This window comes from Plutella xylostella, chromosome 19 (assembly GCF_932276165.1).
Source record: "Plutella xylostella chromosome 19, ilPluXylo3.1, whole genome shotgun sequence".
NCBI lineage: Eukaryota > Metazoa > Arthropoda > Insecta > Lepidoptera > Plutellidae > Plutella > Plutella xylostella.
The window spans coordinates 5,954,057-5,967,499 of NC_063999.1; the positions used below are offsets into that span (position 1 = coordinate 5,954,057).

The window sequence follows — 13,443 nt, forward strand, 5'->3', positions numbered from 1 at the left end:
TCGTTGAACTCTTTTGTATGCAACTATGGATTACGGGTACGAAAACTAGACTAACCAAAATAAGTTTTTTGACATTATGCTGCTATAAATACGATTATAATTAGCCAAAATTTACCTACTAGGTTGTAAGCTAGGCCAGAAGTTTATTTAGCTGCGCTTTTATAGATAAAGTAGGTATGGTGTATAATATATGAATGAGTAACCTTCATGTTTATGAATAGAAGTTTCTTTCAAATTTCTTTCATGACTTTTAAGTCATCAGTCTAGGTCAAATCTTTAAGAATTGTATGCTTTGGACTAGGTTAATTCTGAATGAGTTACATTGTTTTATAATGTGTCTCTCACTCCGTATTGGAACTGAATAGGAAATATAACTACCTTCTATGTAAATAAACGAATTGTACTAACTGACTCAGTTGTGCTGTTTACAGTTTGTATCAATTAAGGTTAATTGTAATAGTTATTGTTTTTGTCTTCCGCACAAAAAAGGGTCCAAAAAAGTTAAAAGCGTATCGTGTCTTGGCATCGTTATCATAAATCAATAATATCATCGGCATGTTATTTAGTAAAAGTTATTGAAGTTCAATATTTTTTAATACAATCTTTGATTACAAATCTAAACTCGTTTCCATTATCTGGGGTAACAGCAAGCTGTCGTATTTATAAACGTTGCCAATTGTACCATATTACGAGTGCACTGTACCTATGTCCGTAACAAAAGAGATGATATTTACTTACTTAACCGATTTTTTATATGGCAGTTTTCCTCACAGTGTTACTTAAGTTTCCTAGTAATCTGCAGCAATCTGCGCATGAGGTACCGAAGTAGCTACGCACATATACCGGAGACAGTTACGAAAGGTGCCAACTTTGGGATTCGGAGTTACTTAAAATAGTGCCTTATGCTGCTTGGTTTTAGGGAATATTTCGGTGGTTTCGACGGTATACCACCTCGAGGAAGGTAGTGGTTTATCGTCGACAATATAAAAGCAGTGTCGGCCCGGTGTCTGCTAGTTCTTTGGGCGGCTAACGAAAGTAAAAGGTGGGTGAACTGTCGGTCGGTCAAATCAGTGCCAGCTGTGTTACTTATTATGTGATTTTTGTGACCTTAATTTTATTGTGATTGCATTTAATTGTTATGATAAAATTATCATGTAAATTAGATCAAAATATTGATTAGTAAAAAACTAAATATTTAAATTAGAACAATTAATAATAATCGAAACCATTTTCATAATATACGAATACACAATTATTTAAACAAAATAACCCTTTGAAACGATTTAAACATATTTTCGACGCGCATGTCACAGAATTACCTATCTCTAAAGTAATATAATACAATAAGCACCTATTGAAAGTAAAATTCATCGATCAAATCTCCATATTATAATCTTGGATTGATGTCCTTTTTGGTCTTGAGTGAGTTAATCAGGATGCTCGTCGCGCCGCGTCCCTCGTGTGACGACGTGAGGGTTTCATTGCCATTTTATATTCTAAGCGGTTCAGTGCTTACCAATCCGACGATTCAGTCACAAAAATCATCTAAAGGTTATAAATTGATGTTAAATCAAAGTTAACTTAATTTACTTACTACTGCTTCCTTGGCTACATCTTGTGTAAGGAAAATAAAAACTAAAACATAGGCCACGTATGGAATCATAAATATTCAGGGTTGCTTTAAAATTTGTATCTTAGAATTTTTTTATACTATAATTTTTTTCCTTCTACATCTTAGGCTCTTGATGGAATTATCTTTTTGTACATAGCTATCTACATATTTCATTCATATCTATCGTCCACCTATAACTCATCGGCTACTACCATTTGCCTTCCTATTTGTAACCGATTACCAAAAAGGAGGAGATTCTCGATTCATCAGTATGTTTTATTTATTTAATTTAATGATACATCATACAATTCCAGCTATCCTCCACGATGCGTTCCCTCATCATCCTGTGCTGCCTGGCCGCGGGCGCGCTCGCAGCTGACAAGTACAACCCGAAGTACGACAACTTCGACGTGGAGACGCTGATCTCCAACGACCGCCTGCTGAAGTCATACATCAACTGCTTCCTGGAGAAGGGACGGTGCACGCCTGAGGGATCCGATTTTAGAAGTAAGTTCTGGTTTTGCTATTTAAGTGATGGGGTGCAAGAAAGTGTCGTAGCGACTGTTTGTTACATATTTACAGCCAGTGTAAGCAACTAACACTATTCTTTCTGGAAGCCTACCCTTCTATGTTTAATAAAAGTTTGGATACACACGTACAATTTGCTAAATTTAATTTAAAATCGCCATACCAATATTTGTATAGGACTATACAAATATCAATAATAAAGGCTACACACTTAACGAGGAAATGTTTACAGTCCTATACAAATATAGGTTGTTAGATTTACCTAGGTAGTTTGTGCTAGATACAACGTTATTCAGATAAGTTTCGCAAGCCTAAACTAACGCACGGGTTAACCTTTACCAGCCACTCAATTGTTTGACCGTATTCTAATACAATCCACTTGCACATACTCGCACCGGCTCAAACATTGTTCGTAATGCTATTCATATTTACTCATCACACATTACATAAATGGAGTCAATAAACAACAAGACTCTTGAGGTCAAGGCTTTCGTTTCAATAAACCTACTGAGCAACCGGGATTCCCGCTTCGTTTGCACATGCAACCATCGAACCAGCTAATTGTGCAAGAATTAAGGATGTTAACAAAAGACGATCGGATGGTGAAATGGCTTGTAATGCTGTCCATTAAACCTGGGTTCGATTCCCACCGGGAGCAAATTGTGGCAATTCCACAGACAATGTCGATCCATCGAGCCAGAGTCGATATAATTATTGTAAAAATTGGATCTTCACGGGCCTGCATGTACCAGCTAGATGTAAATAAGCCGACCTTTATCTTTGGGACTAACACAACAAAACCAAAAAGTACAAGCAGCAATGCATCTCTACCGTGAGTGAGTGTCTTTTTCCCTAATGGGCGTTTAATTTTACAAATCTTTATTTATATTAACACAAAACTTTTCAATTTGTCCACAGAGGCCCTCCCAGAAGCAGTGGAGACGATCTGCGCGAAATGCACCGAGAAACAAAAGACGAACATCAAGAAGGTGATCAAGGCGATCCAGCAGAGACACCCCAAGCAGTGGGAGGAACTCGTGAAGAAGAACGACCCCACCGGCAACCACCGCGACCAGTTCGAGAAGTTCATCCATGACAAGAGCTAAATATGAAAGGAGGGGATGTTTTAGTTGATAGGGTTATAGCTCTCTAAGAGGCTCGGGTTTTAGAACCAATCTCAGCGATGGTAAAGCATAGGATTAATCGGTTTGAAAATAAATACTCTAGCCCCCTTATTCATAAAAAAGTTACTGGACGGATTAACTATTGAACTGTTCTGTCCCTCTCTAACAGAGAACAATTTGTTCTTTGACAGAGAGTGACAAAACAGTTCAATAGTCAATCCGTCCAGTAACTTTTTTATGAATAAGGGGGTAGGAATCTATACGACTCATAGGGTAAATAATCTCTTGAGATTTATTTACAGTTGAGATTGGGTCTAGAATACGAGTCAAAGGCGTCTTCCACACCATCGTTACCAAAATTGGAATTATTTATTTCTTTCAACGATCGAGACACAAATGTATCTCGTTTCGGAGACACTGTTACTCAAAGATTTACTTTTAAGGACTGATATAGTAATATAAATAGTTATGTAATGTTTATTGTTGTTTTTATTACTCCACAGTTAGTTAGCAAAGCTAAATATATTTATCCGAATCTAGACCAAGTTGTAACCGGTTCAGATATGCGTTACAGAACGAACCTTTCAATTAGAGTATGTACTGGGCCGCGCCGCCGGCTACTAATCAAAATTTTCGTAATGACACTGCGCAGGCGCAGAGGGTCACTCTAGATTTACGAAATATGAAGTTTCGAAGCGCTACAGCGCTAACCGTGTCTCTACCACATTAAACTTACCGATCACAAGGCAAATCTCCGAAACTTTGTATTTCGTCAAGATAGAGTAGTCCTCCAATATCGATGTTTGTGTGTCAGTGGCCGCTTGCACCGACTGTGCTAGAACCCGGTGCTGTCGCAACTCCAGTTATATAACTAGCTACAACAACGCACTACGCAACCTTTCCACTTCATGTCACTGCCGATTTTACGTCACAGTGATATAGTTCATTGATTTCAAACTTCACTTCAGACAAATAGTAAAAAATGTACAGTTCTCCCATCTTAATAATGCGCATGCAAATCTTCGCAAACTGTCGTATTCCCGGAAACACCCGAATCAGTGCCTTAAACAAAGCACTTGCATTTTGATCCTTGTTCGAAAGAAATAGTAGTCAATATCATGTGACACATAATCGAAAACAATTTGGGCGGTCGGTGGCTGTCACCGATCAGTCAAGGGTCTCAAGGTCAAGATCAATATTACTTTTGTGGAATTATAAAGAGCTGCAATTACACATCGTTCTTGTTATTTTTTTCAAATGTGAATTTAATTACAACTTTAATTATTTTTGACGATGCCATATTATGAGGCACATTTAAGAATAAAATATGCGTCACATTGATAGACTTCACTTTGCCAATAAAGCTACACCCAAAAGACCAAGTTTGTAATTGTAATATTATTGTGAATGATCAGCGCTGTAAATACTTTTGAACTGAGATTTTAATATAAACATTTTTATTAATGTGAAATAATCAGTGCTTTAAATACTTTTGAACTGAGATTTCATTTTTTTTATATAAACCTGTGTTTGAAATCCATTTCTCCTTATAATATAAACCTTGTGTTATTCAAACCTTCTTTCATCCATCTTTACATCAGCTTCAGTAAGACACTTGAAAAGTACCTACTGTAACATTTTCGAAGTAAATTTTAATATTATGGAATATTATGAATTATCAAATCTAATTTCGTTACTGATAAATCAATTATCTCTTTTAGCACCAATTACATAATTCTACTAAAATTTCATGAAGAAAATGCACTTAACCACTCTAAATACATAATAGTTTTCTAACGCTCGGGAATACGGCCGTTGCCGAACAATGACGAAAATTTCTATGTGCATTATCAATTTTGGGGAACTGTAAGTACCTGTACAATAAGATAATCATAAAACAATAAATTAATCTCACCGTTTATTGATAATTAAGATAAATAGAAATGTAATGCTCCACATTTTTAAATAAAAGAAATATCAAGTGATATACGTTCATCAATCATCACTTCTCCATTTCATACACAGTTTCATAGCCAATGGTAGTAAGTGGTACAGTGATCGAAAAGCTGAGTCCTTTCTTTACAGAAAGGCCCAGTTTCTGTCGGTCAAGGCTTAGTTGCCAAGAATGAACCTTAAAAACTTTTCTTCGTAGTCCCCTTTGGGGTCGTACTTGGTTCTCAGTGCCTTGAAATCCTCTGGTCTTCGGTCCTGCAGAGCCTTCACTGACTTCCTTACATTAGCTTTCTGTAGGTCTGAGCATTTCTCGCAAGCGGTCGCCACGACTTCGGGAAAGATTGCTGAAAACAAACCAAAATTACTTATATTATTATAAGTACTGAAGAGGATAAACTACTACACCGACTAAACTTACGACTAAAGTATACGTCAAAGTTATTAATTATTTTTGCTCATTTTTCATTTATATTATTACAGTTTAAAAAGAATAGATACCTCTGGCGCATTTTTTTTTCTGAATATAATAATATGAATCCAATTTCCATAAATGGATGTCAGCCTCGATGATCATCACCAGTTCCTCAAATCATTACTAACTAGATTTTTTTACTCTTCAACTGGTACAATAAAAAGCTTAAAGCTACTTACTTTTGAAGTCCTCGGAATGCTCGACGCTGCACGGTCCCTTATCGAGCAGACAGTTGACGTACGCGGAGAATGTGTCGTCATCAGCCAGGATCTTGTCCACGTCGAGCTGGTCGTACTTGGCGTCGTAGCCGAGCACCAGGGGCGCAGATATCACCAGGAGGAGTAGGAGCTGCATGCTGGGGCCTGCTGGGATAGTTAGGTCATATTGATAGATAATGGTGTGCCATAGCAGAAAGTACCAGGGGCGCAGATATCACCAGGAGGAGTAGGAGCTGCATGCTGGGAGGGGCTGCTGGTATAGATTATCGTACAGGATAATGATGTAGTGATGTACTAGAAGGTACAAGGCCCGCAGATATCAGCAGTAAGAGAAGTAGAAGCTACATACTGGTTGGGGGGGCTGCTGGCGCAAATAGGACTCAATGTGATACATGGGCTCATATTAGAACGGCTCTACCGACTTAGAAAAAAACATGAAGAAGGTACTTCATTAACATCATTATCGGCTTGTAATCATCCACAACACTCAATGATCTACCCTACTTTTGTTTATTTGCCATATACCTAAGTTTATTACATAATCATGTTTAATTGCTACTGTCACTTAGGATTGCAGATTTTATGGAAGATGAAGACGGTGGTATATTCCACCACTATTCTCAGTTATTCACTTCTTGTAGACAGATATTATACAACATAGGTACAATTTACATTAAACTCTGCTCTTTTAGTCGTGTGTTCGATTTGTTCAACTAGAATTAAACATTTTGGAATTAAGGGCTCTATATGGGACCTTCATTATGTGAAGGGATTAATAATTGCATAAAGTTTAATAGGTATTGGTTAATTTTGTGAGATGAAAGTTAAATATGATATGTAACATATTATTTGCTTACCTGTAAGTTACGTTCTTCCAATGCTGACGGTGAACAGATAGCCCAATGCATGTTATGATATTATTTATATTAAAACAAACGGAAATAAACAATTCAAATTGTATTACACATATTGTGTACCTATTTAGGATCACATTATGTTTTGAGTTAATATCCTATAATTTTGGTATTTTTAAAAGTGACCTTAGTTACAAGTTCATTGTTTGGAGTACCATTTTGAATTGATATCGCAGATCTTTATCTGATAATTTATTAAATACCTATAGAGTTTACTATGTCGTATACGCGTACGTAACTTAATAAAGGAGCGGGACATTGATTCTAAGCAAAATGTAACTACAAGATTAATGGAGACTCTATATTACATTACGTGAGGATGCTATGTATTATTATCTTCAGTGTATCTGCGTACTTAAGTTATACTTAATTGTGTAATTTGTTCTCACGGTGTGATCAGCATCACTGTGCAAATAAAAGTGCAAATAGAATTAAGTACCTATAAATAGTGTAAATTGAAACAGTAAATATTTTGTAAGATCAGTAGTACTTCAGTTGAGTGGTTTTCGTGTTTGCCTACACAGTAACTCGATGTTGGATTTAATAGAAAAAAAACTGATGTATCATAACTGCTAAGTAGGTATTAATTTACTTTCCATTTAGTGTTTATATTTTTTTACAACTTCCTCATTTATATTCAAAATTGTCTCTCTTAGTTGGAAAGGTTGCCTGGAAGAGATCGCTTTTAGCGATAAGGCAGCCCTTATTGTATTAAGTATAGATTTTAAGTCTTAAATGTTATTTTAAGTGTTTTATGTACAATAATAAAGTTATACTACTACTAAATAGGTATACCAAAAGAAGGATGATGAAAAGTAATACGTAATAATATATTTCCATTAAATGTCATAAAAGCCTACATGGATAGCATATCATGAGAAGACATTTCCAATTCTAGTAGAGACTATAAAGCTTTTATTAACGGTATTACAATAAATTTCTTAATCTATAATATCTATGATAGGAACCTACCGGATAGGACATAAGATAAGTTTATAAAAATCATTGTAGGTACTTCTGTGACTCTGCAAAATAGAAGTTACGTTTCCTTATGTTGTACACAATAATATATTTATTATGTTATATACTAACTGCCCTAATCACATACTACCTACACCTACACCTAATCACATAGGTATATATATCAAGGTATCTGTCGATGATATACATGTTGTTACTGAAGTGGTATTGTAATCCTGAACAACTTGGAAAGTATCGATTTTTTTCTGTTTGATCTTCCAATTTGTAAATTTCAAAACTTTTTAGTTGTTTAGAGGCTCCTTTTCGGCTTACTGCTAGTTTCAATACTTTATTTATCGATAGTTAACAGTTACTATCGTACAACTATCGTACGATATTGACACTTAAAAAGTTGCATTCTGTCAAAATCTATGAAACTAAGCTAAACTTAAATGTTGCAGACATAAACCTAAACAATGATGCCTTATTCGTAAGTTTATAAGATTTTGAGTGTACTTAATCAATCATTTTCTATTCTATCTGAGCTTTACGGTGTTGTAAGAAGAACAGTTTAGATTCAGTATTAATTCCGCCCTAGACAAAAACCAAAGCGAACTATTTTATGCAACACTAGCGCTACGGGAGACGATGGAACTACTCACTGAATACCAATAACCTAAAGGACCTCATCATAGGCCATCTTTCACTCTCATCTTGATAGATATATGGATAGAGTAGGTACAAAGAAATAATAACAAATTACATAACAACTTAATTAGGGTACAAAAGACTGATCATATCGCTTAAGTATAGTGATCTCTTCCAGAAAACTTTTGGATGGATGGACTGAAAGAGATAGAGATTTAGGGTACAGTGTACTAACTAAACAGTAAGGGCCATACCACCAAAAACTTACACAGTATTTAACAGATTTTTAGCGCTGTCGACGCCTAATAAATCTGTTAAATTTTGCTCTAAATACTAGTTCAACAATGTTTAAAGTTTTTCGTGGTAATACAGTAAGGTAAGTAACTAACTAAAGTCATCTCAATTTTTATCTAGGGCGGAACTCTACTGAATAGCATAATTATCTGCAATGACGAAATCAGTCAAGTTTGGGCGAGTACTTGAGCGCGAGCTTCTCGTACTCGGCGGGGTACTGCGCGAGCAGCAGCAGGTTCACCTGCACGTACTTCTCCCGCTGCTTCGGGGAACAGTTGGCGCACTGCGTCTCCACCATGCTGGGGAGACTGTCTGGAATAGGAGGAATGTGGACGTTAAATGTGGGTATAGATGTCAGCTGCCGCTATATGGGTTCGTTGTCGATGTAGATAAAAGTCACTTTATTTATTGCGATTCGCAAGAAATACGGCGCTATGATTGATGGAACGCACATCAAACGTCGATAATGAATCGGTGGAGCGGCTGAAAATGGCTGAAATAAGTACTAACACATAAACTAAAACAAAAATTATATTTAAGTTACCCACTTAACGAAATAATTGAAAGCCTAGCCGACTTTGTGTAGCGGCTATAACTACCAACCTCTAAGCGGATGCAGATCTCGGCCCCTTTTAGGCTATGAGGCAGACTGCACTGAAAGGTCCCATGACCTCCTGGTTGTTGAGGTCTACAACTCTACATAGCGTCAGTCACTGACTGCTTTAAGTGCACCGGATGTATATAAACATCACTCGGGTAAGCTGCTTCCGTGCGCCCAATACGTGTCACTCAGGAGGGCTTAATGGTATTCAGTGCCTAATATCTAGATCCCTTATGTAAGTATACCTCTAAGTGGCTGCAGCTCCCCACAGGGCCCCTGGTCCATGAGGCACTGGAAAGCAGCAGCAGACCTCGCCTTGTCCCGGAACAGCGCCTCCACGTCCATGTCCTCCAGGTTGTTCAGGTCTACCGCGGTGGAGGCCAGGGCGATGAGCCCCGCGGCCAGCGCTGCCGCTAGTATGCGCCGCATTGTGCTGGGGAGATGGGAATGGTGATTGATTAGTCAGCTAGGTACAATGTGTTTCAGGTCCTGATTATAATAATTTTGATTACTACAACCAACATTGATCAATGATAAATGAAATCATATGAATGAAAATCTTTAATTGTTAATTATAACCATTTTGTATTTTTTACACAGCTCCTCAAGATAGCTAAACTTATAAGTTAATGATTTCATCATCACCAATATAGTTGTCTGTAATCTCTTGCTCTTTTTTATTCTTTGTCACGTTATCCCTGACTACTGAGCCGAAGGTCCCGGGTTCGATTCCCGGCTGGGGCAGATATTTGTTTAAACACAGATATTTGTTCTCAGGTTTTGGGTGTTGATATTTATATTTAGTATCTATATATCTATGTATTTGTGTAGATATATCAGCTGTCCGACACCCATAACACAGGTTCTGCCTAGCTTGGGGTCGGATGGCCGTGTGTGAGATGTCCCCACATATTTATTTATTATTATTATTATCTAAGAATAATACTTGAATATGTATTTAGGGAGTTACTGATTCACATCAATTCAACACCATATAAAAGAGAAAAAAAAGTTAAACAACGATTTCACTTCGAAATTTCACTTTACTATTTACTTACCTACCTAGGTACTTAGTTTTATTGAAATTAACATTCAGAAACTATCAGCTCTACATACCTTGTTGTTATTTTCTTCTCCAAGTGTGTGCAGCTATCGACAAAGATACTCTAGTGTAATTGTACCGTCAAGTATCAGCTTTATAACATAGCATCATTGGCTACGTAAGAGAAAATAATCTTAAGGACTTCAAAATTACCTACAGGAAAAAACCTACTAAGTAATTAATGTAAGAAGGTATTTTATATCCGTGTGAATGTTGTCTTCTGCTAAATGGTTATTAAAATAGATCACAATTGCTTTCTGATGACAAAGATACTCCATATTTATAAGAGCCCTTACATTCTATTCAGCTTAATAGATTATGAAACGACGGCGATGAGTGGTGGTGGCGTAATGGATAAGGCTTCGTCCTCTCAATCGAGACGCCGTGGGTTCAAATCCTGGCCTGTACCAATGAATTCTTTAATTGTGTTTTCAATTAATTTAAATTTAATTAAGGAGTTTAAGTACAATAATATCACGTGCTCTTACGGTGATGGAAAACATCGTGAGGAAACCTGCACATCTCAGATGTGTATCCTAAGTGCATTGTACTTATCCCAAAACGGCGATATGGTTCGCAACCTATCACGTGAGTACAAAATGTGCTGCGAAAAGTGGGTGGCTCGCTTTGTGTGCCACCTCTGACTACCCCTTCGGGGATTGCAGTCGTGAGAGCATATGTATGTATATACTCGTACGAGTATGTATGTAAACGACGGCGACGCGGCCTTGAAATGAAAATTGAACTCATTACTCATACTCATTACTATTAAATGTGTGGTTAACCATACTACGCCATTTATACAGCGTTTATTCACTATGTTCAATCATTATCTTAATAATTGTAATTCATATAAACATCTGCCTACCCCTTCGATAATCATAGTCATGGCCGTATAGACATGTATGACATATATCTAGTCTAGGAACTTTTCAGTAAGTATTTAAGTTCTATTTCACGATTGAGACATTTTGGCAGTCTACTCACAGCAGTAACTAATTAAATTTTAAAATACCCACGGGGAATGGTTTCAGTCACAATAATAATAATATTATGTTTTAATGTTGGCACTCATAGCAATTTTAATAAATCACATTTATTTCAGGTTTATGATACCCATATAGAAAAGTCTAACAAGAGCCTGAAATAAAATGACAACATCTCACACGGCGTGGAAACTTGTTGCTAGTGCCATAAGCGTACTGTGGAGGACGCATCATCATAATACTATACATAATTATACTACTTTAGTTAAGTACTCAAAAGAGTAATTTTTCTTTACTACCTACTGATATTTTAGTTTTCATCTCCCGATGCACTTTGTAGTACTCGTAAGTACCATTATGATTAACATATCCCACTAACAATAACTCTGTGCACTGTTTACTTTTTTTAAATGATTTTGGATATAAGACAACCTGTAGGCATACTTTAGTGGGTACCTAATCTAAAACACCACGTGTATGTTTAATAGATGGTAACAATATAAATTCGTTTTATAGGATTTTTATCGTCCCAAAACTATATTTGTAGCAATCGATTTGATTTTGTTCTTATTCGGCATTGTGTTTTAACCTCACGGTATATACACAATCTACCAAAACATTTCGTAGAAGATTTTGAGGATGAAGTCGTTCATCGTATTATTAGTAATAGTCGCTTACGTGTCGTGTAAATATCATAATTATGATACATTTGATCTAGCCGCGTATTTGGCGAACCCTGAGAAGACGAAGTCGTTCGTAGCTTGCTTCAAGAATGAAAAGGATTGTAAAACACAATACGATAAGGAATTCAGATGTGAGTAACACAGTTTATATATATATATATATATATATACATATAATTTTGTTAGATCTTGACTAAGTTTCCGACGGCTCCCGTGCTCAAAATCTTGGATTATAACCACATCATAAACTGCGATGAATGATGGTTAAGTTACTGTATTCTCTACCTATTACAGTAATAAATAATGGAAGGATATCTTTCTCCTTTCAGTGGACATAAAAGAAATGGTAGCTACTTCGTGCGCAGCGTGCAACCAGAAAGAAAAAGAAAACTATCAGAAAGCATACCAGACCATCATGTCTGGTACTATCAAAGTCTAGGAACACGAATTTAATAAAGTTATCTAGCTACCTATGCAAATCTTATGTATGTACTTTGTTTTATGTTTTATATACCAGAAAATTATAAAGGTTTTTTTTTAGTTTTAGATGGTTTAGGAGGTATCTACATTTTAATGAGACATATAAAATTAAAGTTTATGATATGATTTTATAGCAATATTATATTCGTTAAACAATGACACGAAAATAAAAGTGTGTGTCCTACCCTACTACATTATATATATCGCCTCTACCTAACCCGTCAGAGATTTCCCCCATTCAAAGTACAATGTATACAGGTAGTTATGTAAATAAAATGTAATAAATCACTAATTATCAAGCATTACTATGTAAATGGTACCACGAAGCCCAACATACGAAGAAGGGCCTTGCTCTACCTGGTAATAACCGAGGGCCGGCTCCGGACCGCTTGTTTCAAAGGTTCTTCCGCTAACACCATAAACAGAACACATTTATAGAATGCTAATTAGCACCCTGGTGGGCACAGGAAGATCTGCGGATGTGATATTTTGTTAGACTGACTTCTACAGACACTTCTAAAATCAGAAACAATGCCACTAAATAGAAAAGTTTATTATTAATACTACCTAAGTACTTGAATTGATTGGCGAAGTATGTAGCAATAAGTACAATACGCAAATGTTATTGGTATTCCGGCGCAGTATCTAGGTTAGCACCGGCCGTTGGCTTAGCCTTTACTCCAAACTGCTGCAAACCTGTTCCGAGCACAAGTTAAGAGCGTATTAAGTTTTTAAATGTTTCAAATTAATATAAACGGTAAACATGTAGAGCAATCTAAGTTCAAATACCGTAAGAAATTGAAGCTCTACTTATCAAGTCAGTTAACTTAGTAAATATGCAAGGGAGTGTTCTTACACTCTTACCTTG

At 36.3% G+C, this 13,443-nt stretch overlaps 4 protein-coding genes across 5 annotated transcripts; 2 read left to right on the forward strand and 2 right to left on the reverse strand.

The window, feature by feature from the left end:
- Positions 1-895: 895 nt before the first annotated feature.
- LOC105393162 (allergen Tha p 1) lies at positions 896-3,742 on the forward strand. Its single transcript, XM_048627675.1, has 4 exons — positions 896-1,042; positions 1,927-2,119; positions 3,059-3,364; positions 3,515-3,742. The coding sequence occupies exons 2-3, from the start codon at positions 1,939-1,941 to the stop codon at positions 3,244-3,246; spliced, it is 369 nt and encodes a 122-aa protein (XP_048483632.1). The 5' UTR covers positions 896-1,042; positions 1,927-1,938; the 3' UTR covers positions 3,247-3,364; positions 3,515-3,742.
- A 1,427-nt stretch (positions 3,743-5,169) lies between these two features.
- LOC105393163 (ejaculatory bulb-specific protein 3) lies at positions 5,170-7,468 on the reverse strand. Of its 2 annotated transcripts, none has more exons than XM_048627677.1 (3): positions 6,765-7,468; positions 5,869-6,051; positions 5,170-5,561 (listed from the first exon to the last, which is right to left on the reverse strand). In XM_048627677.1, exons 2-3 carry the CDS (start codon positions 6,041-6,043, stop codon positions 5,377-5,379), a joined length of 360 nt encoding a protein of 119 aa, XP_048483634.1. In that variant the 5' UTR covers positions 6,044-6,051; positions 6,765-7,468; the 3' UTR covers positions 5,170-5,376. The 2 variants fall into 2 exon arrangements, with proteins under 2 accessions (XP_048483634.1, XP_048483633.1); XM_048627676.1 differs by having other exon boundaries at positions 5,869-6,054; positions 6,765-7,467.
- A 1,385-nt stretch (positions 7,469-8,853) lies between these two features.
- On the reverse strand, positions 8,854-10,598 carry LOC105393164 (ejaculatory bulb-specific protein 3-like). The gene is made up of 3 exons (XM_038106130.2): positions 10,441-10,598; positions 9,570-9,757; positions 8,854-9,035 (listed from the first exon to the last, which is right to left on the reverse strand). The coding sequence occupies exons 2-3, from the start codon at positions 9,751-9,753 to the stop codon at positions 8,887-8,889; spliced, it is 333 nt and encodes a 110-aa protein (XP_037962058.1). The 5' UTR covers positions 9,754-9,757; positions 10,441-10,598; the 3' UTR covers positions 8,854-8,886.
- Positions 10,599-11,792: 1,194 nt separating this feature from the next.
- LOC105393165 lies at positions 11,793-12,751 on the forward strand. Its single transcript, XM_011564900.3, has 2 exons — positions 11,793-12,226; positions 12,425-12,751. The coding sequence occupies exons 1-2, from the start codon at positions 12,052-12,054 to the stop codon at positions 12,532-12,534; spliced, it is 285 nt and encodes a 94-aa protein (XP_011563202.3). The 5' UTR covers positions 11,793-12,051; the 3' UTR covers positions 12,535-12,751.
- The last annotated feature ends 692 nt before the right edge of the window (positions 12,752-13,443 follow it).